Genomic DNA, 25,783 nt, shown 5'->3' with positions numbered 1-25,783 from the left:
TCTCCTATGTCTCTCCTCTCTCCTCTCTCTCTCCTCTCTCTCCTCTCCCCCCTCTCCTCTCTCTCCTCTCTCCCCTCTCTCCTCTCTCTCCTCTCTCCTCTCTCCCCTCTCTCCTCTCTCCCCTCTCTCCTCTCTCTCCTCTCTCCCCTCTCCTCTCCCCCTCTCCCCTCTCCTCTCTCCCCTCTCTCTCCTCTCTCCTCTCTCCTCTCTCCCCTCTCCTCTCTCCTCTCTCCTCTCTCTCCTCTCTCTCCTCTCCTCTCTCCTCTCTCCTCTCTCCCCTCTCTCCCCTCTCTCCTCTCTCCTTTCCCTCTCCTGTCTCCTGTCTCCTCTCTCCTCTCTCCTCTCTCTAGTCTCTCCTGTTCCCTTCCTCTTCTCTTCTCTTTCTTGACAAAGTCTTGCTCCATCACCCAGGCTGGAGTGCAGTGGCACAATCTCAGCTCACTGCAACCTCCGCCTCCCAGGTTCAAACAATTCTTGTGCCTCAACCTACCAAGTAGCTGGGATTTACAGGAATTTGCCACCATGGCTGTCTAATTGTTTTGTGTTTTTAGTAGAGATGAGGTTTTGGCACTTTGGCCAGGCTGGTGTCCAACTCCTGACCTCAGGTGATCCACCCTCTTCGGCCTACCAAAGTATTGGGATTATAGGCGTGAGCCACCACACCTGGCCCTAACTTATTAAATTATAAATTTGGTTCATCGATTTTCCTACCTCTTCAAATGTAAACATTTAAGGCTAACCCTCTGGAACTACTTTAGCTGTATCTAGCAAGTTCTGATAGTGTTGTCACTTTAAGTTAGCTCAAGGGTTGTTTTTTTTTCTTTGTTTCTTTCTTTGACTCACAAATTATTTTAAAATGTGTTTTTCAATTTCCAGGCACCTGGTTTTGGTTTTTTTTTCCCCTAGTTGCACTGGAAAAAAAAATTGGCCAGCCACAGTGGCTCATGCCTGTAATCCCAACACTGGGAGCCCGAGGTTGGCAGATCACAAGGTCAGGAGTTCGAGACCAGCCTGACCAACATTGCGAAACCCTGTCTCTTCTAAAAATACAAAATTAGCCAGGCGTGGTGGCGCACGCCTATAGTTCCAGCCACTCGGGAGGCTGAGACAGGACAATTGCTTGAACCCGGGAGGCGGAAGTTGCAGTGAGCTAAGATTGAGCCATTGCACTCCAGCCTGTGCAACAAGAGCGATACTCCATCTCAAAAAAAAAAAAAAAAAAAAAAATCGTCTTCTAGCTAAATGGCACTGTGGTTAAAGAACTTGGTCTGTGTGACACCAGTTCTTGCAGTTGGTTGAGAAGTGCTCCATGACACTTCATCCACAGCCAATAGACAGAGTATGTCACCACCAAGTATGGGTGCAGGATTCTACGTCTACTCATTACCTCTGTCTTATCCTTTTGTTGTGAAAGTATTTTCTCTTCTTACTGTTGTTTTGTTCACTTGATTTATCAACTGCTGGGATATGTGTTAAAATCTGCTGTGGTGATAGACATACCAGTTTCTCCACAGAGATTTGTTAATTTTCATTTTATTATTTATTTTGAGGCCATGTTTTCAATTTTAGATACAGTTTCATATTCCTGGTGTATTGAACCCATTGGTATTATGAAATGACCATGTACTAATATTTATTTATTTATTTTTATTGATTATTTATTTTTTTGAGACCAGGTCTCCCTTTGTCACCTAGTCTGGAGTACAGTGGCTTGATCTCAGCTCACTGCAACCTCCGCCTCCTGGGCTCAAGTGATCCTCCCACCTCAGCCTCCTGAGTAGCTTGGACTACAGGCTTGTGCCACCACCTGGCTAAGTTTTGTATTTTTAATAGAGACAGGGTTTCCCCATGTTGCCCAGACTGGTCTCAAACTCCTGGGTTCAAGCAGTTCACCAGCCTTGGCTTCCAAAAGTGTTGGGATTACAGGCATGAGCGACCACACCTGGCCATCCCAGTTATTTTTATTTTTCTGCTTTCTGTGTCTTTATGTGAGGTGGAGCTTTTGAAAATTGGCAGATAGCTAGATTTTTTTCTTTTTCTTTCTTTCTTTTTTTTTTTTGGAGACAGAGTTTTGCTCTTGTCTGGAGCGCAGTAGTGCCATTGTGGCTCCCTGAAATCTCTGCCTTCTAGGCCCAAGCAATTCTCCTTCCTCAGTCTCCCGAGTAGCTGGTATTACAGGCATGCGCCACCACACCCAGCTAACTTTGTATTTTTAGTAGGGACATGGTTTCACCATGTTGGCCAGGCTGGTCTCAAACTCCTCACCTCAGGTGATCCACTTGGCACTCCAAAGTGCTGGAATTGCAGGCATGAGCCACCATGCCCTGCCGATGGCTAGATTTTTAAAAAATCCTTTCTGTCTGCTTTGTCCTTTATCGTCTATTTGATTTCCGATGCACTTAGATTATATTATTTTGTGCATTCTATTTTTCCACATTTTCTGTTCTTTTAAATTTTTCTTCTGCTCTCTTGCCTTCTCTTAGACATTTTTTTTTTTTTTTTTTTTTTTTGAGATGAAGTCTCAGTCTGTTGCCCAGGCTGGAGTGCAATGGCGCAATCTCTGCTCACTGCAACCTCTGCCTTCCAGATTCAAGCGACTCTCCTGCCTCAGTCTCCCTGAATAGCTGGGATTACAGGTGCCCAACACCACGCCTGGCTAATTTTTGTGTTTTGAGTAGAGACGAGGTTTCACTATGTTGTCCAGGCTGGTCTGGAACTTCTGACCTCGTGATCAGCCCGCCTTGGCTTCCCGAAGTGCTGGGATTACAGATGTGAGCCCCCATGCCTGGCACTCTTAGACTTTTAAAAAAAATTGTAATTAAACCTACATCACCTAAAATTTATTAAGTGTACAGTTCAGTGGCATTAAATACAAATTGGAGGCCAGGCATGGTGACTCATGCCTGTAATCCCAGCACTTTGAGAGGCTGAGGTGGGAGGATTGCTTGAGCCTGGAGGTTGAGGCTACAGTGAGGTGTGGTCACGCCACTGCACTGTAGCCTGGGAAACAGAGCGAGACTCTATCTTAAAAAAAAAAAAGGCAGATTGGCGTCACCCGGTATGTGTGCTGCTCTGCCATGCTTTCTCATGTAACATCGAAACGTAAACATCACCATTGTTGTGGACTGAATGTTTGTGTCCCCCAGAATTCCTATATTGAAACTCAGACCTCAAATGTGATGGTATTTGGAGATGGGGTCTTTGGGAGGTAGTTAGGTTTAGATGAAATCTGAAGGGTGGGTTTTCCTTGATGTGATTAGTGTTCTTCGAACAAGAGACACCAGAGAGCTTGCTTTCTCCACCACGTGAACTCGATGAGAAGGTAGCCATCTCCAAGCCATTTAGGGGCTGAATCTGCTGACACCTTGATGTTGGTTCTAGCCGTCAGAACTGTGAGAAATGTCGGTTGAGTAGCACCCTCAGTCTGTACTGTTTTGTTATCATAGCCTGAGTAGACTAATATACATACCATGTTATGAAAAGCTATGAACATACCTTTAAAGGCCACCTAACATTCTGTCTTAATACCTCATGCATCTTCTGTCTTGGCCTTCTATTTGCTCTCTCCCTCTTGCCTCTGAAAGCAACTACGTCTTCCCTGCTGAGCTTTCCAAAAGAGTGGCTTATGTTCATGACCTCCACCTCTCATTGGTTAGCCCCTAAGATCAAGTCCCTGGGATCAGATCTCCATTGGGTCCCTCCCCTCACCCTAACCTCACATGCAGTGGTTCCTGAGAAGCTGCTATCTGTCTACCTGATCACAGGATCCAGCAGCATCAGAGGGCTCATTCACTGAATCTGTACTACCCCACGAGGCAGGTTTGTCCTTACCCACACTCTTCAGATGAAAACTTAATCAGATTCAAGTGTTTATCTTAGTGGCCTCTCATGGTGTGTGTGATTTCCTTCTTGTAGCTCTTAACTGGCAAAAACTCTTCACTGGGAGTTAAACCACATTGTGGTCCTTGACCCTCATCATTTTGTCCCATCTCTTATGCTGGGCTTTGTATCCTTGTCTCCAAGAAGTCTAGTGTGACAGAGAAGTCACCTATTATTGCATGTTCCCCTCTTGTCACTTCTGGTGTGGCCGTTGTTCAGTGAATGAGATTTGTGAATGTGCCATATCTGTGGGAGGAAGGCAGTTCTCAGAAGAGTTGTCACCTCCTTGCCTTCACCCTGAGGGCCAGGACTTTTCACTAGTTTTTTTGTTGCATTCATGCATTCATAAAGTACATGCAAACTTAGAGGTGGGTGTTAAATGCTAGAACCTAAAACTGAGTTCAGCTAGGCTCAAAGTGCCCCAGAATTTTTGTCCCACCAAACAATTTGATGAATATCTACAGATTGTTTCCTCAATATGATACCCGATTTGGTGAACACAGAGAAGTCAAGGTTGATGTGCATCTGCTGGACATGATCTTAAGTTGTTGAAGTAGGAATTATTAATGAATGAACGTCTATTTTAGCTACAAGAGCCCCTGGTCTTCCAGAAGAGACTCCTGATGATCTTCCAGAAGCAGCTGGGCTTCTTTTGGCCCTCCCCCACACAGGTGCAGTCCATTCTCCCTGCCTGGGTGAGTTTGACTCCTCTGCCATGGAGTAGGTTAGGCTGCTACCTCTTGAGCCCCTTCCACCAGGCAGTCCAGTAGGTGGCGACAGAGAGCACTAAAAGGAAGTACTAAGGAAATACAATTTGTTTTGCTTCTTGGAAAAAAAAAATAGCAAAAGGCTTGTGGGGCACGTGGGCATCTTAGTCAGATTTTACCGTGCAGAACATTTGAGAGACTTCTGCCCTCTTTCTCTCTTCCATTCTTCTCCACCCACTGCCCGCCCTACCACCCCCATCTCCTTCAATATAGGGTAGATAGATCAGAAGACCAAACAGACAAACGCCATCATCACCTCTGTTTTCTGTCACAGTTGATAGCCATAACAGCCACCCAAGCTGGAAACCCAAGAGGCCCCTGCCCTTCACTGCTCACATCCAGGGGAGCCACCAAACTGCACAAATTGTTCCTTTAACTGTTCCTCCCTCCTCTCTCCTCTTTCATTCTTTCTACCACTGTCCTGGTTCAGTCCCTCATCTTGCTCTAGGACTCCCTCAATAACTTACCATCTTTCCTCTACCTGTCTATTTTCCACACAATCCCTATCATCCTCATTCCCCTGCTTTAAACCCAAGAGTGGCACCCTGCGTTCGAGTGACATCAGGGCCCCTAATGTGGCCCCTGCCTCTCTTTCTGGCCCCACCATTGCTGCTGCTTTTCTCATGCACGTATCCCTCGGCAGTCCAGGATTGCTAGTAGCTCCTCCCAAGTACCACGTTTCTTGCACTCCTGGCGTTTGTCATTGGCTCCCCTGTCTAAGTTCCCTTCTCTTCTTCTTTCCCTCCCCTGTGGCCTTGCCTTGTGTCCTGCTTATTCTTGAAGACTCAGTCAGGTATCTCTTCCCCCAAAGAGCCCTTCCTAACCCTCTGACCTGGGTTAGGCCCTGCCTCTCCACACCTGTGCTTCCTGCCAAGTCCTCAGCTGTCTCTGATCCCATGTACCTCTTGGCATCAGGGGCTGTGACATTCAGCCTCTGGGCCCACAGACCCTTGTTACGGGCTTGCTCACTGCCCCAGTTGGTCCTCTGCTATTGAGGATTCTGTGCCAGTCCCTGATTCCAGCACATACACGCATGTAGACAGCCCTCCTAGTTCCTGGCTCCCTCCCTGTCTCTTCTGCCACCCATTCCCATGGTCGTAGCCTGGAGTTGGTCATCACTGGAAACCCTTCCCCCCACAGAGCTCTAACTTAGACAGCTCTGCCAATGACAAGGACTTACTGTCTCTCAGCTTGCAATGTCCACCACTGACGCCCCGGGGACTCCGTCGGTCTTCCCTCCTCTCGCAAACTGTGCCAGATGGACTTGTTTTAGAATTTACCATCGTAACTGAGCTCCCTTCAGCTCATACCTCATGGGCTCCTGCTCAGTCTGTTACTCCTTTTAGCCAAACTCTCTTAAGATTTCTCTCCACACACTGGCCCTCTTCCTCGCCTGCCACTCCTTGCTCAGCTCACTCCATGAGGGCTTACTTTCCCACATTCCATGAAATCTTCTCAGTCATTGGTGGCTGTCACTCCTCCTCAGCCCTTCCGTGTGTCTCTTCTGGGACCTCATACTCTCCAGGTGGCCACCTGCCTCACATCTTGAACCCTTTCTGGGTTTGGGAGAATTCTCACCTTGAGAGTTTGATGGGAGGCCAGGCGACCCCTGATTGTGGTCACTGCAAATGCCAGATGCTTCTTTGTCTAGCTTCCCTTTCAGTCATGGCAACAGTGGGCAAACTGTATCTCAAGGGCCAAATCTGGCTCACTGCCTGTTTTCGTAAATGAAGCTTTACCAAGACCCATTTCCACTCAGTCCTTTGTGCATTGTCCATGACTGCTCTCCTGTACAACAGTGGTAGGCGGGTTGTGACAGATACTGTCTGGCCCTTCACAGAAAGAAATCGCCTGAGTTCTACACGGGTGTATGTAGGTGGCCTGACCTCTGCCAGTCAGACTCAAATGCTAGGAGGAGCAGGGCCAGGCAGGAGAGCCCTCTCTCCTGGCATTGGGGCTGCAGGAAAGACGAGCTCCTTGGCCACACTGGACACAGTGTTAGTGGCCAGTGCTGCCCCCTTGCAGGGTCGCAAAGGCAGTGCTGGGTGCTTGGGCTGGCTTGGCAGAAGGATTTGGAGTATTGTTCCTGGCTAACTGGACTCAAACCTGTTCCTCCAACCCTCTAGGGATTCTCTCATCACCCAGTTAACCTTTTTCCCCTAGTTTTTAAAATGGCAGTAAAATACCCAAAAGATAAAATGTACTACCTTAACCATTTTTAAATGTATAATTCTGTGGTGTTGAGCATGTTTATATTGTTGTGCAACCGTCACCACATTCGTCTTCGGTAGCATTTTATCAGTTCCTGTCTGTATAAATCAGCTAGAGTTGGTTTCTGTTGATTGCCACCAATAATCTTGACAGATATGCCTGGTCTTCCTTCTCTGCACTGACTCCTCTTTCTCTGTCTCCTCTGCTGATTCTTTCTCCTCATCACAACTCCAAATAGCAGGGGGAAGGTTGTTTACACTTACATCCAGAGTGCTGTCCACTACTCGCCTGGCTCTTCAAACCTCTCCCCTGAACTTCAGACTCATACATCTAGCTGCCCTTTCAGCCTCTAGAGAGCTAAATACCTCAGTATCAAAAACGAGATATGGAAGTCAGAGTCTGGGATCTCTTGCACTTTCCCTGCCCCAGTACTCATGCCCTTCAGTGATGGCACCTAGGCCAGCCCCCTGCATCCCTGCCTAGACTCTGCAGTAGTCTCAAGTGGCAGACCTGGAGGTCACTCTCCAGATCCCCTGCGGACACTCCGGTTAGCAGGCAGTGTCTAGCTGTTCCTTCAGCTGGCCTCAGCTGCAAGAGCCTCCTCACCCAAAGTCATGCCATTTCCACGATAGCACCCTGGTGACTGAGTGAGGTGAGGGTACAAGGCCCCCTACAGGGCCATCTTTTTGACTTCTTCCTCCCACCTCCTTTTATGGATGTCAGTTCCTGATGAACATTTTACACCCCAAACTGTGACTTCACATCTGCTTCTGTAGAGCCCACTGTGCATCTTCCTGCCCCACTCCCTCTACTCGACATCTTCCCATAGTTAAAATGGGCTTTTTTTTTTTTTTTTTTTTTTTTTTTGTCACCCAGGCTGGAATGCAGTAGCACAATCACGGCTCACTGCAGCCTCAACCTCCTGGGCTCAAGCACTCCTCCCAAATAGCTGACACTACAGGTATGCACTACCACACCTGGCTAATTTGTATATTTTTTGTAGAGACTGGGGTCTCCTTATGTTGCCTGGGCTAGTCTCGAACTCCTAAGCTCAAGCGATCCTCCTGCCTTAATCTCCCAAAGTGAAGGATTACAGGTATGTGCCACTGGGCCCAGCCTCTGATGGGCTCTTTGAAAAATGTTCATCAGATCAGGTTACTCCCCTGAGAAAAACCCTCTCAGAATAAAACCCAGAGTCCATTGCTTGGAAGCAGAGCCAGCTTCATGGGCCTGTGAAACTGCCCAGGGTTTGGTGGAACCCAGGCTTGGTTTAATACTATCTCAAAATTCTTAATTTTTGAACAAGAGGCCCTGCATTTTCATTTTGCACCAGGCTCCACAAATTGTGTAACTGGGCCTGCCTCAGCAGCCACATGGAACATCATCACTCCCTGCCTATTTGAGGTCATTTTCTACCATTCTCTTCCTTGCTCACTTGGCTTTAGCCTACTGCTCTTGCTCTTCCTGGGACTTGCCAGAATGTTGCTAGAGTCAGAGTCTTGGCCGTTGATGCTCCTCATTGGCTGGACCCCTCTTTAATTGACCTGCTCCCTCACCACTCACTTCCTTCAGATCTGTGTTCAGATTTCATCTTCTCAGAGAGGCTTTGGCCCCTGTCCATCTCTCTGACTTTACCTCTGACCTCTCCCCCACCACCACTGCACTAAGCTGCCTCAGAACTTTGTAGATATTATGTCTGGTCTTCTGATGTTTCCCCCTTGGAAGAATCCCAAAATGCCTGAAGAATACTTTCTTTATCCTTGAAGTTGAGTACGTTGACTAGAGTCTGTGTTGCTATTGAGCATTCTTTATCAAATTTTCCTGGGAACGTGGTGTATTCTTTCAGGCTGCAGATGTAGTCGTCTCTGTTTCAGGTCAGCTCTCTTATGTATCTTTGACAGCATCTTCTGTTCCATTTGTTGGGTTCTGTACTTCAGGGACACAAATTCCTTATGTTGGATTGCCTTTGTCTTTCTTCCAATGCTATTAGCTTTGCCCTAATTGCTTTAGCTTTTGTCTTTTTCATCTGCATTCCCTTTGTCTAATTTGATTTTCAGCTATGTATATTCTGTTTCTGGCTGTTTTTCAGTGTATTTGTTAGTTTCATAATGATGTGTTTTGGTCTGCAGTTTGTTTCTCTAGGTTGGAAATGTGTCTTTTCATCTTACTGTTTTATCATCCCATCTTTGAACTGTTTTACTGGGAACATGTTCTTGCGAAGTTGTGGAGAATTTCTTTCTCTTCCTTGTGTGTTCTCTTCTTTGTGGGAGACTTTGCCTTTCTCGTGCCATCTCCGTCCCTGTGCCTGTTTTTCTTCTTTTGGTCGTAATATGTTTGCAGAGTTACCATGTCGCTTCTTTTCATCTTGGCTCAGGCTTGGATGGCTCTGCATAGTCGTTCTGTTTGCTTTGAGTCAGTGGAAGAATTCTTGGCTCTCTCTTCCCAGTTTCTTGGCATCGTCTCTTGCTGTTTTCCCCTCTGAGCTATCGTGTACAGGCTTGTTATCTTGTATTCGGAGAGAATTTGCACGCTGGAGGGAGCTGCAGCCATGTAGCCTTTGGCTCTATCTAGATTATTCTCTCTGTTCTAAGAACTGGGTTGGATGCTTCTTTATACTAAGGCTCACTCTAGCCACATAAGGTATATGTATACCATTTCCATAGGGATGGGGGGCACCTCACTCTCTGGGTGGCTCCATAATCTAAGAGCAGTTGCTTCCCACAGCGCAGGCACTTTGCCATTTCTCCTGCACCTCCCAGCTGGAGTTTGTGGGCCTAAACGGAAAAAGTGAAGGACTCCCTTGGTTGCTTCTCTCGAGCTTACTGGCTGCAAATTCCCAGGGTGTTGCCTGCCTCCTAGGGTGGTTTCTGGGGAGGGGACAGTACCCTGGCTTTGCTGCTGCATAGTCCTCTGGATCTGGAGTCTTTTCTCAGACTGCTTTGAATTACACCCCTTTCCTTTGTTTGCTGAGATCTTCCTTTCACACTCCCCTTCCCCGCCTTTCTTTTGTGTCTTTCTTACTAGGATTGGAAGAGGGCAATTCTGTAGGAGGTCTGCATCTAATTCCCTAATCCATGTGGGGGAGTGCTCCTGTGGTATGCTTTGTGACACAATGGTGAGAAATAATCCCTAGAGCAGTGGCTACCAGAAGCAAGCGATCCTCCCCCACCCACTCCTTCTGGCTGTCCTCAGATGCCTATTCTGGGTAAATGTAAATGTCAGGTTCCAAAGAAGATCTAGTTGGGATTTTTTTTTTTTTTTTTTTGAGACAGAGTCTCGCTGTGTTGCCCAGGCTGCAGTGCAGTGGCGTGATCTCAGCTCACTGCAACTTCCGCCTCCTAGGCTCAAGCGATTCTCCTGCCTCAGCCTCCCAAGTAGCTGGTACTGCAGGTGCCCACCACCACTCCTGGGTAATTCTTTTTGTATTTTTAGTAGATTTGGGGTTTCACTATGTTGGCCAGGCTGGTCTTGAACTCCTGACCTCGTGATCTGCATGCCTTGGCCTCCCAAATTGCTGGGATTACAAGGGTAAGCCACTGTGTCTGGCCTCCAGTTGGGATCTTGACTGGAATGATTGGTGTTCAGTCATTATAGTTTCTACGTAGTTTGTATTTGTACACAGGACAGTTACTAATTTGTTGATAGTTATTTGATGCTCAGTCCCTAGAGTTGTTTATGGGATGGAGCTTGAGTCCCTGCTCCTTCCCCCTGTGACAGCAGCTGGAATCAGGGTGGGGGACCAACGGTCTAATGGCAGATCCCTGAGACAAGTAGAATCTCTTTTATATTAGTGTCTCTCTGTCCCAGCAATGCCCAGGGAAACCTGGCCAGCCTGTCTCTGACCTCTCCACCCAGGGCACTGGTGGTTCAGGCCCTTCTATTTGCCACTAGCAAACTGCACTTCTGCCAGCCTGGCTCTTAGGTCCAGTTTCTCTGATCTTGCAGATTTTCTCTAGCTCTGCTAGGGAATCCTCATACCTCCAGCAGTTCCCTCCTTTGCTCGTGTGTTTAGCTGTAGTGGAATCGTATGAGCGCTGCCTCTCTCACATGAATCCCAGCCACATCACATTCTACAGCAGTTCCTCTGAAGGCATTGACAGAGAGATTTCCTTCTTTTTTTCATTTTGTTGGTCATTTTAGTACAATCAAGGTGAAATAAACTTGGGGTCTCAGATGTCAGCATTGCAAACCAAATACGTCAGGCAGGCTGATGTGGACTGACCTACACTAGTGATACGCAAGATGACGAAAATAAGGGCACTCCAAGTTAGTGATGAGATATTTAGATCAAATGAGCCAGTCCTTAACGCAGAGTTCTCCAGTAAGAGAGATCTCCTTTCTGCCCTTTTTTGTTCCCCAAAATGCCCAAAATGTGTTGCCTTCACGACAAAAATTTATTTTGGCAGATTTTCTGTTATTCAGTAAAAGCAGCCAACACTTTGATAAAAGTCTGTGAAACTTGTTTACATGGAGTATGCAAAGGTAAGAAAAAAAATCATCAGGATATGAGGAAAGCCAGCAGTGGTGGGAATGTGTTGCTGGGGACAGAAAAGTCATACACAATGTCAGTATCTATGGAAACAGACCACTTGGACCTTGAAGACTAGGTATTTGGAATTGAAAGCATTGGAGGCCAGCTTGACCTGGTGAGTCTCTAACCACTTGTGTGTAGGATCAGCGCGAGAACCCTGCTAGAATACAGAGGCAAAGATGCAGGAGGAAACCATTGGAAAAGTTGCCAGGGAATGGTGAGCTAATCTGAAAAAATACATGCTTCTAAGTTGGGCATGGTCGTGTATCTGTAGTCCCAGCCACTTCAGAGCCTGAGGCAGGAGGATTGCTTGAGCCCAGCAGCTTGAAGTCCAGCCTGGGCGACAAAGCAAGACCCTGTCTCCCTAAAAATACTTTTTTGTTGTTTTGTTTTGGGATTTTTTTTTTTGGTCGTTTTCCCCGCTTTTTGTGAGTAACGGGGTCTCACTATGTTGCCCAGGCAGGTCTTGAACTCCTGGGCTCAAGCGATCCTCCTGCCTCTGCCTTCCTAAGTGCTGGGATTATAGGTATAAGCCACTGTGCTCAGAAAAAAATTTTTTTAAATGAGAATAGTTTTTTAAAAGACAAGCTTTTGGGGGAGAGTATTCCACTTATGTGAAATGTCAACACTAGGCAGGTTTGTGGAGACAAATAAATTAGTGGTTACCAGGGGCTGTGAGGAGTGGGAATGGGGAGCAGCTGCTTAATTTGTTAGGAAAGTGTTTTGGAACTAGATAGTGATGATGGTTGCACAACATTGATCATGTACTAAATGCTATGGTAAATTTTATGTGTATTTTACAACAGTTTTTAAAAAATGATCAAATGCCCTCAGAATAGCTAACAACCTTCCACTTGGCTTAATGCCTACTTATTAAACTTGTTGAACTAAATTCCTTTCTGATTGTCATGGTTACTGTGTCTAGGCTTCAGAGTTTGACATTCAGATCGGCTTGGTCCAGTCTAGCATGTATCACTATAGGTCCCCACATTGGTCTATTCCTCAGACGGACGGCCCAGCTGTCTGCTGGGGCTCTGTGCTGCAGCCAGGCAGGCTTGCTCCGAGACAGCTGTGTGGGCTCAGAGCACTGGCCAGGCATCACAAAACCTATCTTTGATTTAGAGTAATTGGTGATCAGTTGCTGTTTTAATGTTTTGTTTTTTTTTATTTAGATATAATTCACATATCACGAAAGTCACTCATTTAAAGTGTACAATTCATTCTTCAATGTAATTCATAGGCTCACAGAAAAAAAAATGTTTTTAAGTGTGTGATTCAGTGGCTTTTAGTACATTCACAAAATTGTACAACCATCACCTCTGTGTCCTTCCAAAACATTTTCAGCACCCAAAAGAAACCCCAGACACACTAGCAGTCACCTCTTATTACCCACAGCCCCTGGCAATAGCCAGTCTACTTCCTGTCTCTATGGATTTGCCTATTCTGGACATTTCCTGTAAATGGAATTATGCACTGTGTGGCCTTTTGTGTCTGGCCTCTTTCACTGAGATGATGTCCTCAAGGTTCATCTACATTGTAGCAAGTGTCAGAATTTCTTTCCTTTTTGAGGCTGAATAATATTACATCCTATAGATCATGAAGTTTTGTTTATCCACCTGTCCCTCAGGGATGTATATTTGGGTTGCCCCCCACATTTGGCTATTGTAAACTGTGCTGCCATGAACATTGGTATATGGATATCTGTTTGGTAACAGGTTTTTTGTTTTTTTTTTTTTTTTCTTTGCGGGGCAGGGGGACAGAGTCTTGCTCTGTCACCCAGGCTGGATTACAGTGGCATGATCTCTGCTTACTGCAACCTACGCCTCCCAGGTTCAAGCAATTCTCCTGCATCAGCGTCCTGAGTAGCTGGGATTACAGACATACACCACTATGCCTGGCTAATTTTTTTGTATTTTTAGTAGATAGGAGGTTTCACCATTTTGGCCAGGCTGGTCTCAGACTCCTGACCTCAGGCGATCCGCCCACCTCAGCCTCCCAGAGTGCTGGGATTACAGACGTAAGCCACCAGGCCCAGCCTGGTTTTGGTTTTTTGAGAGTCTATGGCTAGGAGTAAAATTGTCGGGTTATATGGTAACTCCATGTTTAACATTTGAGAAACTGCCAAATTGTTCTCCACAGCAGGAATTTTTTAACCTTTTTTTTTTTTTTTTTTTTTTTTAACCTGTATGTGGTGGGCTTGTGTTCAGGTTTTCGTTTTACATACCTATAAAGACGAGATTTGCCGTATGGCACTGGTGGCCTGTATTTGCAGAGGGGTCTGCTTTTGGTTGGCAAGAACTGCATTTTATTTAAGCTTTTCAAAACATAAGTGGTTTCTTGCATCTTTTCAAAAGTGGACGATTAGGAAAGGGACTGTGAATTCAGAGCAGGGCAGCTGAACCTCAGGCTCCACCATTGTAGCCTTCAAGCTGAACCTCATTCTCTCTTGCTCCCTAGAGACCACTGAGATACTCTTCCTGTGCCAGTTTGATTTCTCAGATTTTTAAAGGGCTGAAGCTCATGTCTCAAAATGCAGTAGCCTTTATTGATTCATGCAGAGAAGCCTCCTTGATTCTGCGATTCTGCAGCTAATACTGGAAGTAGAAAGAATTGGAAGCACCAGCTGGATGACACTTTAGGGTGGAAGCAGCCAGTATGGGGGGAACTGTTAATTTCCTGTGGTCCCACACCACTCACCCGGAGCTGTAGCCACTGCCCTGCCCTTAGGTTAACAGCCTCGTGTGGTAGTTTAGCTCTTCGTGCTGTGCCAAGGGATAACTGGAAGTGAAAGGTGCTGAGAAATGCCATCTCCTGAAAGGGATGAGCATGAGTGAAATTACGAAAGGTTGGGATATTGCTGGGGCTCTGGAAGTTTCTCTGGAGTTCACTCCAGGGGACAGGGAAGGGACTGGATTCCAATTCAAGTGAAAAATACCTTTCATCTGCCTTGTTCACCTGGCTTTGTTGCCTTTTTTAAAATCTGAAAACCTCAGGGATTGAGTAGTCTTTCCTACAGGCCTTTCTCACAGGATCACTGCAGGTCACATGGTGAAAATGCAGGCAGTTCCTTGCCATCAGACCCCTCAAGATGTCGTTTGGCCTGAAAACAAGATTCCTGCAACTCTAATATTTTCCTTTGCTAGATCAAATGAAGAATTTGATCTAATGTTTGCATTCTAGTAGCAAAATCACTGAATATTTTATTTCTTAAGAGCCTTACCTCATATTGTGTAGGTATTTAAGATTTTGTAAAGGCCTTTCTGCTTCAATGTGATGTGTGCATTCCTAGAAAAAAATCTTGTGTTCTGTGAATCACACAATAAAAACATGAGTTTGTGTAGGAAAAATTGGGGTGGGGCAGATCACTCCAAACCTGTGTGGTGTGGTAATTAGAGCTCACTGATGAAACAAGAACAGTTCTAGCTGAAAGAACCCCAGGGCTCACTGAGGTCTGTTGGCATTTCCCCCAGCACCGCCACGGCCCCTTTTTCTGTGCCTGGGACTGTGCTTACTTTCTCATGCTGCTGCAGGCCCTTAATGCCATTTGCTTCCCAATAGATGAGCCATTAGGATCATAGGCAAGGCCTTCTTCAGCAGGGCTTTTTCAACAGGGGGGAATACCTTTGCCCCTCCTCCTCTCACACTGATAGATTCTCCATATTGAGTGTCACATTGTGGGAAGCATTGTGGTTATTTGAGCCACTAAAAAAGGTACTTCTTCAAGTTTTCCAGCTTTATTTTTTTCTTCTGAGACAAGGTCTCCCTCTGTCACCCAGGCTGCAGTGCAGTGGCGCGATCTCTGCTCACTGCAACCCCTGCCTTCTGGGTTCAAGTGATTCTCCTGCCTCAGCCTCCTGAGTAGCTGGGATTACAGGTGCACACCACCATACCCCGCTAATTTTTGTATTTTTTGTAGAGACGGGGTTTCACCATGTTGGTCAGGCTGGTCTCTAGCTGAGCTCATGATCCGCCTGCCTCGGCCTCCCAAAGTGCTGGGATTACAGGCGTGAGCCACCGCGCCCGGCCTGTTTGTATGTTCTGAGAAAGGCCCAGGCTGGAGTGTAAAGGGGCAGTGAGCCACCGCACCCAGCCTCCAGCTTTTTTTCTTAATTTCTTTGTGTAATATGAAGGCATTCTCTTTAATTGTTAAAAAGCTTGCCTGCCACCGAAATATTACTGTCAATTGGCACAGCTTCCGATTATATTGCTGTCATCTCCCTCCTTTTAAACGTGTTACCATATTTGTATTTCCCTCAGTCCATTGATCACTTGAGAGTTAGTCATAGTCCTCGTGCTGTTTCACTCCTAAATGTTTAGGCATGCCTTTCCTAAAAGCAGACAGTACAGTTAAGACACTCAGGAAGTTTAGCGATGAGCTAACACAGAACCTTACTCGCATTTCTCCACATACCCCATTAATGCCTTTTTCAGTGCCTTTGGGTCTGGAATGCAGTCCAGGACCATGTGTTGCATTCATTTGTGTCATCCCTTCAGTCTCCTTTATCGGAAATCTTCCCCCACCCTCTTGTTTTCTCTCATCGTCTTGAGGAGTCCAGGCCGTGGTTGCGGCACGCCCTCTCTGGACTCTTCCTGCTGTCTCCTCGTGGTGAACTTCAGTCTCCCATTTGAGGTGGATGCTGGTTCAATCTCAGCTTCACTGAGGGGTCAGAGGTTCAGTCTGGTCGCTTGTTAAGGTGGTGCCTGCCAGATTTCTCCACAGAAAAGGGCCCCATACTTTCCCTTGCTCTTCAGCCTGTGTATTCCTTTCTTTCTTGCCAGCTTGTGGGTGGCTTTTCTAGCAGCTTCAGTCCGGCAGTTGTAGTTGCTTCAACAGGAGAGGTGTCTGCATACCTGGCCACCACATGGCTGGAAGGCGATCCATCCTCCTGGTGTAACCATCCTCCGTGCTACTGTCACTGGGTCATCTCCTCGGTGACTTCCTCCACTTCATCTTCTGCCATCTCCAAGCCACCAGTGTCCAACAGACTACTGAATACTTCCCATACTCATTTGTTTATTCACCAATTCAGAGCCCACCTTGTTATCAGCACTGAGCTAGTCTCTCCTTGCTAGAAACTTACGGTCAAAGGTCTGTAGCCATCAGAAGAAGCACGTGGAGTGCCCTGTCTGTGTTGTGGTTATTCCTCTAGCATGCACAGAGTAAGGATTTCTCCTGTGCCTGGCATCATGCATTGAGTGGGGAGATGGGGGTTGGCATGCACACTGGGGGTTTGGGTGCTCTGCCTTATAGAGCAGGGAGGGAGGCAGGAGAGGAGAGGAGAGGCACAAGCATGGAAGGTGTCGCAGGGAACATGTCTCAGAAGTGCCATCTTTTTTTTTTTCTTGAGATGGCATCTTGCTCTGTCACCCAGTCTGCAGTGTAGTGGCGCAACCTCAGCTCACTGCAGCCTCCGCCTCCCAGGTTCAAGCAATTCTTATGCCTCAGCCCCCAGGTAACTGGAACCACAGGCACGCACTACCATACCTGGGAAATGTTTTGTATTTTTAGTAGAGACAGAGTTTTGCCATGTTGGCCAGGCCGGTCTTGAACTCCTGGCCTCAAGAGATCCACCCACCTCAGCCTCCCAGAGTGCTGGGATTACAGGCTTGAGCCACTACACCCAGCCTAGAAGTGCAATCTGAACTGAACGTGAAAGATGAACGTTCTCCAGATAAACCTGAAAGTTCTCCAAATGAAAAGGTAGGAGGGGGTGATAGGGTTAGGCCCAGAGCTGCTGGTCACACAGGGTGGGCATCATTGGTCACACTGGTGATAAGGTAGGAGCTATAACCATGTTGATAGTGTCACCTCTTTCCATCTGTGCTGGCATACCCTAAGCGCTCCATGCCCACCTCTGGAACACATCAGCCCTGAGAGCCCAGCTCAGGCCTTTCTCCTCCAGCCCACCCACTTCTAATTATCCACACCCCTGTGCTTCCACTGTGCCTTGAACAAGCTTTCTTTAGGGGAAGGGAGCTGGAACTATGTTGTTGTTACCTATTTGTTCCCTCTTCCAAACTGTGAGCCTTGGAGGTAGAAGGATGCAGGGTCTAGCCCAGGATGAAGGCAGTTGGACAGACATGCACGTTTGTGACTCAGTGATCTCGAACTTCCATTTTTTTTCCATCTGTAACACTCAAGAGTTGAATAGGTAGTTTTTCTGAGGTTACTTCAACTCTTAAAATGTATGAACTTACAAACTAGGTATTTAGTTCTCCTCATAATCAAGATTGTGTGTGGCAGGGGTCTGATTAGAGGGAGGATGAGGAGGGGGGTATGGTTTTGGGCTTTTGTTGTGTTTTGTTTTGTTGGTTTTTTTGAGATGGAGTCTCACTCTGTCTCCCAGGCTAGAGTGCAGTGGCGCGATCTCAGCTTACTGCAACCTCTACCTCCTGGGTTCAAGTAATTCTCTTGTCTCAGCCTGCGGAGTAGCTGGGATTACAGGCACCCACCTCCATGCCCAGCTAATTTTTGTATTTTTAGTAGAGATGGAGTTTTGCCGTGTTGGCCAGGCTGGTCTCAATCTCCTGACCTCAAGTGATCCATCAACCTTGGCCTCCCAAAGTGCTGGGATTACAGGAGTGAGCCACCGTGCCCGGCCTGCCCCTCAGTCTTTTCCTTCTCAATCAGTGGCACCACCATCTTCCCAGGCTTTGGAAATGGTCCCTGACTCACCTCTGCCCCTCACCCCCACACCAATCCACCAGCGAGCTCTATTGCTTCACCACCTGGACCAGCCCCACATCCTCAGCTGCTCCTACCCTAGGCCACACCTGGACCACAGCTAGCGGCCTCTCATGGATTCTCCCTGTTTTTCTCTTGCACTCCCTGGGCTTTCTGGCACAAGATGCCCCAGAACCAGAATCACATGTCTCTCCTAGGAGCCAATTCAGTGGGTTTACTGTCCCTGGAGTGTCATTGTTGGCCTTAGACTATGTCCGAGTGCAGGTTTCCAGAGCAATGTAGTCAAAAGTTACTTGAAATAAATATTTGCTCTGTGGTATTGACAATTTGGTATAGAATTAAACTTGTTTGGCTGGGCGCAATGGCTAACACCTGTAATCCCAGCACTTTGGGAGGCCAGGGCGGGTGGATCATGAGGTCGGGAGTTCAAGACCAGCCTGGCCAAGATGGTGAAACCCTGTTTCTACCAAAAATACAAAAATTAGCTGGGTGTGGTGGCAGGCGCCTGTAATCCCAGCTACTCGGGAAGCTGAGGCAGGAGAATGACTTGAACCTGGGAGGTGGAGGTTGCAGTGAGCTGAGATCGTGCCATTACATTCCAGCCTGGGCAACAAAGCAAGACTGTCTCAAAAAAAAGAAAAAGGAGACAGGGTCTCACTCTGTCACTCAGGCTGGAGTGCGGTGATGTAGCCTCAGACTTCGGGCTCAAGTAATCCTTCTGCCTCAGTCTCCCAGAATGCTGGGATTGTAGGCTGAAGCCACCATGCCTGGCCCAAGCTCATTTGTTTGTATTTGCATTCAGTGTAATGAGGTTTTGTTACTTTTTGAATTTTATTTGGGGTAATATAAACTTTTACATGATTCAGAAGTCAGAATGACACTGATTCAGCTAGGTCTCACTCCTGTGCCTGTACCCTCACCTTGTTCCCACTGCCCCATGCAGGGAGCCAATTTCATTAGTTCCTGGTGTGTCCTTCCTTAATCCCCCTTTCTTACCTCGGTATCATGCAGTAGATATGTTTCCACTTTGCTCCTTTTGCTTCACAGCGGATCCTGGAAATCGCTCCATCACAGCGTTTAGAACTCTTGTTTAGTCCCTTTGGAGCTGGGCAGTACTCCAGTGTGTGGGTGTACCATAGTTTATTCAATAAGTGCCCTGGTGATAGGGATCTGAGGGGTTGTAGCGTTTGGCTGGTAAAAATAATGCTGTAGCAAATAATGTCATGCATATGTTCTTTGAGATTTTTGGAGGTGTCTCTTAGCATAGATTTCTAGAAGGCATTCCTTAGGTCATATTTAGGTTTATACTTTGACCTCATGGTGATTAGGGTATTTGGGAATGCAAATGAGAGTTTCAAAGAAGCCAGATCTTTCCCAGTAGCTCACTGTTTTTCTCTGACATCAGGACCGTCCAGGTTCCAAGGAACAGCTGTGGCATTAGGCAGTGCCATGATGGATTGTGTGGAAGTACTGATTCCTGTCTGTCTGCTCTCTTGGCCTTCTCTCCATTCTTTATGGGGAACTGCCTGGGGGGCCATTCTCAAAGGCTGATCTTGGATGGGCCACAGGCCATACTTAGCTCCCCAGTGTTCTTTGTCATTTCACATTGAGAGCTCTGTGCTGGAACAGATTAGGGGCCCCCACTTTACAGCAAGAAAGACTGCTCTGTGGGTTGTAGGATGCCTCTTAATATGCAGTGACTCGGCAGCTACACCTTGGGCCCTAAACTGCTGGAGGAAGATACAGGATTGGGAGGAACTCAGGGGGGAGTTATAGTGGGGACAAGACATTCCCTCACTCTAAGACCTCGTCGCTAGATTGGAGCTGCTGTTGCCTCCTTATACCTGACCTGACGGTTCTGGAGAGGTATGTCCTTGTAGCTTCTGAGTCCCAGTGCTAACCAGCCTTCAGTAACTTCCCTACATCATTTGAGCCCTGGTTTCCCAAGTATGCTTGCCAGTGTGTGCCATGGTGCCCTCACTGAACAGTCTGTGCAGTGTAGACAAGAGGGAAAGTCTCTTGGGGTAGACCAGCCACAAGATGGTGACCAGCACTGATGAACCACATGGGACAGGGGAGTTGTGGGGCTGAGAACCCGGAGGGCAGGAGTAGTCAGGCTCTTTTCCAGAATGAACGCTAATGAAGGGACTCGCAGGTGGCTGCTGCTTTCTAAGCTGTCCCGGTTGTTGCTGAGGCTCTGCAGTCCTAGGAGGTTTCATGGTGGCATACTAGACAGGTTAGTAAAGCATCATGGCCAGACACTGATTCTGGGGCCTGGGGCTTTACGGTGGCCATTTCTGAAGAGACCCTACCAGGCCAAAGTGATGTGCAGAAAAGAGCTGCTTCTGTCACCAGAAAAGAATGGAAGGACTCCCACCCTAGAATAGGAAGGGTGCCTTTCTGCACCAGCAGGAAGGGGACACATTGCTCTGCCTGGACCACACCTTTTTCCTTGCTCTTCCCTCTGCATCTGTTGTGGCTGAGGCCATTCCTTGTCAGGAAACGTCTTGTGTTAAAGGCTCGCGCCACCTAGGAGCACTTCTCTTATCACCCCAGAACTCTGGGTGGCAGTTTCTTGTGGCCTGAGTTAGCCGTTATTTATATAGTGCCATTGTGCCTTTTCTCCCATGATGCTCACAGTAAGGATGCCCAGATGGGTTTACCCATTGTCAAGATAAGGAAACGGAGGCACAGAAGGCTGAGGTCGGTTGCTGGGGTTCATGTTTGGAAAGTGGCAAAGGATTTGAGTGCAGTTTGGCTGGCTCCAAACCTGTGCTTTCCCCAACACTACTGTGTGCCTCATTGAATATTTGTTCTAGAAAACCAAAAAGACGCCCAAGCCCTGGCCTTCACAAAGGAGACCCCGACCCCCATTTGACTCCCTTTCCAGCATTCGAAGGCCTCTTGTCAGGCATCGAGCCCAGAGGCCCATGCTAGGGTGGGATGCTCAGGAGCCACGCAGTGTTTCCGCTCAGAGGAAAGGACTCCAACTCTTCTGCAATGCCAGGAGTGAGACTTGCAGGTGGCCACAGTGCAGGTCAGCCATGCCGGCAAGCACCACCAGGGCCCGAGTTCCTAAAAAAATAGTTGGGTCCCAGCTTGGCCGGAGGCCCTGTTGTCCTGGGGAAGGACATCAAGATCTGAGTGTATGATGGCCTGGGGCCTTGCATGTGGTGGGGGTCCAAGCCTGCCTCTGCTCATTTATTCTGCAGACTGGCATGTTCTTTGTGATACTTACATACTTGTTTAACACTTCAGGGAAGAAAAGTCAGAAGACCAGGATCTCCAGGGCCTCAAGGACAAGCCCCTCAAGTTCAAAAAGGTGAAGAAAGATAAGAAAGAAGACAAAGAGGGCAAGCATGAGCCCGTGCAGCCACCAGCGCACCACTCTGCCGAGCCCGCAGAGGCAGGCAAAGCGGAGACGTCAGAAGGGTCGGGCTCCGCCCCAGCCGTGCCAGAAGCTTCTGCCTCCCCCAAACAGCGGCGCTCCATCATCCGTGACCGGGGACCCATGTATGATGACCCCACCCTACCTGAAGGCTGGACACGGAAGCTTAAGCAAAGGAAATCTGGCCGCTCTGCTGGGAAGTATGATGTGTATTTGATTAAGTAAGTAAGAGCAACTCCTGTCTCTACAGGGCAGGGAGGGCAGAGACAGGGATCTCATGCAGCAGGAAAATGTATGTGCCTAACCCCACAACGGGGGCGGCGGGGGGGGGACCATAAACAATGAACACCAAGACCAGGTATGCTTGAAATGGCTGTGTGCAGAAGTCAATGTCCTCTGTCCTCTCCACACCTCGAGTGCTTGTCTGGAGATGGAATAGCTGCGGAAGCAGAGAAACTTGCAGAGCCAGGGGTTCTGAGGAGGAGTGAAGAAGCATGTTTCTGTTGTGCCCCTTAAATGATCCCAAAAAGGTTAGCAGTTTTCACATGACATTGGCAGATAGCCTCATTTAATTCCATAACCCTGAGAAGAGTGAGCAAAGGATTATCTTGTTGAAACTGATTCCCAGCCAGGCGCGGTGGCTCACGCCTGTAATCCCACACTTTGGGAGGCTGAGGCGGGTGGATCACGAGGTCGAGATCGAGACCATCCTGGTCAACATGGTGAAACCCCGTCTCTGCTAAAAATACAAAAAATTAGCTGGGCATGGTGGCGCGTGCCTGTAATCCCAGCTACTCAGGAGGCTGAGGCAGGAGAATTGCCTGAACCCAGGAGGCGGAAGTTGCGGTGAGCCGAGATCGCGCCATTGCACTCCAGCCTGGGTAACAAGAGTGAAACTCCGTCTCAAAAAAGAAAAAAGGAAACTGATTCCCAGAGAGTCTGAGCACCATACCCAAGTTCAGAATTAGGAATGTTGTTGATGGTGACTCAGGCCCAGGCACCAAGCAGCAGAATGGGCCTCAGTCTAACAGCCCCTCTGTACCAGGCCTGACTCTTTGGTTGCTGGACTTTGGAGAGGCCTGGGGAGTCAGGGACAGGCAGACGAGCGAGTGGCTTTGGTGATAGACAGATCCTCAGGGGCAGCCAGGCAGTGTGACTCTTGTTCAATAGTAACATTTACCAGAGTGTTGTCACCACCATCCGCTCTGCCCTATCTCTGACATTGCCATGGGGAGCCTCTAATTGTTTTTTTGTGTCTTTCCATTTGTCCTCACAGTCCCCAGGGAAAAGCCTTTCGCTCTAAAGTGGAATTGATTGCATACTTCGAAAAGGTAGGCGACACATCCCTGGACCCTAATGATTTTGACTTCACGGTAACTGGGAGAGGGAGCCCCTCCCGGCGAGAGCAGAAACCACCTAAGAAGCCCAAATCTCCCAAAGCTCCAGGAACTGGCAGAGGCCGGGGACGCCCCAAAGGGAGCGGCACCACGAGACCCAAGGCGGCCACGTCAGAGGGTGTGCAGGTGAAAAGGGTCCTGGAGAAAAGCCCTGGGAAGCTCCTCGTCAAGATGCCTTTCCAAACTTCACCAGGGGGCAAGGCTGAGGGAGGTGGGGCCACCACATCCACCCAGGTTATGGTGATCAAACGCCCCGGCAGGAAGCGAAAAGCCGAGGCCGACCCTCAGGCCATTCCCAAGAAACGGGGCCGAAAGCCGGGGAGTGTGGTGGCAGCCGCTGCTGCCGAGGCCAAAAAGAAAGCCGTGAAGGAGTCTTCTATCCGATCTGTGCAGGAGACCGTACTCCCCATCAAGAAGCGCAAGACCCGGGAGACGGTCAGCATTGAGGTCAAGGAAGTGGTGAAGCCCCTGCTGGTGTCCACACTTGGTGAGAAGAGCGGGAAGGGACTGAAGACCTGTAAGAGCCCCGGGCGGAAAAGCAAGGAGAGCAGCCCCAAGGGCCGCAGCAGCAGCGCCTCCTCGCCCCCCAAGAAGGAGCACCACCACCATCACCACCACTCAGAGTCCCCAAAGGCCCCCGTGCCACTGCTCCCACCCCTGCCCCCACCCCCACCTGAGCCCGAGAGCTCCGAGGACCCCACCAGCCCCCCTGAGCCCCAGGACTTGAGCAGCAGCGTCTGCAAAGAGGAGAAGATGCCTAGAGGAGGCTCGCTGGAGAGCGACGGCTGCCCCAAGGAGCCAGCTAAGACTCAGCCCGCGGTCGCTACCGCCGCCACGGCCGCAGAAAAGTACAAACACCGAGGGGAGGGAGAGCGCAAAGACATTGTTTCATCCTCCATGCCAAGGCCAAACAGAGAGGAGCCTGTGGACAGCCGGACGCCCGTGACCGAGAGAGTTAGCTGACTTTACGCAGAGCGGATTGCAAAGCAAACCAACAAGAATAAAGGCAGCTGTTGTCTCTTCTCCTTATGGGTAGGGCTCTGACAAAGCTTCCCGATTAACTGAAATAAAAAATATTTTTTTTTCTTTCAGTAAACTTAGAGTTTCGTGGCTTCAGGGTGGGAGTAGTTGGAGCATTGGGGATGTTTTTCTTACCGACAAGCACAGTCAGGTTGAAGACCTAACCAGGGCCAGAAGTAGCTTTGCACTTTTCTAAACTAGGCTCCTTCAACAAGGCTTGCTGCAGATACTACTGACCAGACAAGCTGTTGACCAGGCACCTCCCCTCCCGCCCAAACCTTTCCCCCATGTGGTCGTTAGAGACAGCAGTTGAGAGGACACTCCCTTTTTCGGTGCCATCAGTGCCCCATCTACAGCTCCCCCCACCTCCCCTACTCCCAACCATGTTGGGACAGGGAGGTGTGAGGCAGGAGAGACAGTTGGATTGCTTAGAGAAGATGGATATGACCAGTGGCTATGGCCTGTGCGATCCCACCTGTGGTGGCTCAAGTCTGGCCCCACACCAGCCCCAATCCAAAACTGGCAAGGACACTTCACAGGAAAGGAAAGTGGTACCTGTCTGCTCCAGCTCTGGCATGGCTAGGAGGGAGTCATCCCTTGAACTACTGGGTGTAGACTGGCCTAAACCACAGGAGAGGATGGCCCAGGGTGAGGTGGCATCGTCCATTCTCAAGGGACGTCCTCCAGTGGGTGGCTCTAGAGAGGCCATGGAGGCAGTAGGACAAGGTGCAGGCAGGCTGGCCCGGGTCGGGCGAGGCCGAGCACAGCGGGCTGAGAGAGATTCCTAATCTCTCAGAGCAGTCTGTGACTGGTAGTTAGGAACTTAGTGGACAGGGGAGGGGGTAAGGGGGGAGGAGAAGAAAATGTTTCAGTTACTTTCCAATTCTACTCCTTTAGGGACAGCTTAGAATTATTTGCACTATTGAATCTTCATGTTCCCACTTCAAAACAAACAGATGCTCTGAGAGCAAACTGGCTTGAATTGGTGACATTTGGTCCCTCAAGCCACCAGATGTGATGGCGTTGAGAACTACCTGGATTTGTATATATATACCTGCGCTTGTTTTAAAGTGGGCTCAGCACATAGGGTTCCCACGAAGCTCCGAAACTCTAAGTGTTTGCTGCAATTTTATAAGGACTTCCTGATTGGTTTCTCTTCTCCCCTTCCATTTCTGCCTTTTGTTCATTTCATCCTTTCACTTCTTTCCCTTCCTCCTCCTAGTTCATTCCTTCTGTTCCAGGCAGCCACAGTGCCCAACCACACTTGTCGGCTCCAGTCCCTAGAACTCTGCCTGCCCTTTGTCTTCCTGCTGCCAGTACCAGCCCCACCCTGTTTTGAGCCCTAAGGAGGCCGTGGGCTCCACCGAGTCTGACCTGGCCTGTCTATGAAGAGCAAGAGAGCAGCAAGGTCTTGCTCTCCTAGGTAGCCCCCACTTTCCTGGTAAGAAAAAGCAAAAGGCATTTCCCACCCTGAACAATGAGCCTTTTCATCCTTCTACTCTAGATAAGTGGACTGGAGGAACTGGGCCAGATTTGGTAGCTGAGGAAAGCGCAGAGGCCCCCTATGGCCTGCCAGTCATCGAGTAGCCCAACAGGGGCTCCGTGCCACCTGACCTTGACCTCACTCAAGTCCAGAGTCTAGCGTAGTATACAGCACGGCAGCAGCGGTACCGATGCAGAACTCTTGAGACCAGAGCTGGGACCAGCACCTAGGTCCCTGTCCCTTCTCTGCTCCCCCTTTTCCCTCAGAGTTCTTTTCTAATGGAAATGTTTTGCTTTTGCTTAATGCAGTGGGGCCAGAACACCACACATTTCACTATCTGTTCCATAGGTGTGGTGTAGGGGCTTAGAGGCGTGGGCTTGCTGTGGGTTTTTAATTGATCAGTTTTCATTTGGGATCCCATC

General features: G+C 48.5%; 1 protein-coding gene across 2 annotated transcripts in view; it reads left to right on the top strand.

Moving 5' to 3' along the window:
• MECP2 (methyl-CpG binding protein 2) overlaps positions 1-23,954 on the top strand; it is a 67,820-nt gene extending 43,866 nt beyond the window's left edge. For both annotated transcript variants that reach the window (XM_032265261.1, XM_032265260.1), the window contains 2 exons: positions 21,332-21,682; positions 22,738-23,954. In XM_032265261.1, the coding sequence (XP_032121152.1) occupies positions 21,332-21,682; positions 22,738-23,821 (1,435 nt within the window). In that variant the 3' untranslated portion in view covers positions 23,822-23,954. The remainder of the gene's footprint in view (positions 1-21,331; positions 21,683-22,737) is intronic.
• The last annotated feature ends 1,829 nt before the right edge of the window (positions 23,955-25,783 follow it).

The sequence above is a fragment of the Sapajus apella genome, unplaced genomic scaffold (genome assembly GCF_009761245.1).
Source record: "Sapajus apella isolate SASKATOON/1434 unplaced genomic scaffold, GSC_monkey_1.0 scaffold149, whole genome shotgun sequence".
NCBI classification, from domain to species: Eukaryota; Metazoa; Chordata; class Mammalia; order Primates; family Cebidae; genus Sapajus; species Sapajus apella.
Note: the sequence above shows the minus strand (reverse complement) of the source record. Positions and strands in the feature narration are given on the sequence as shown.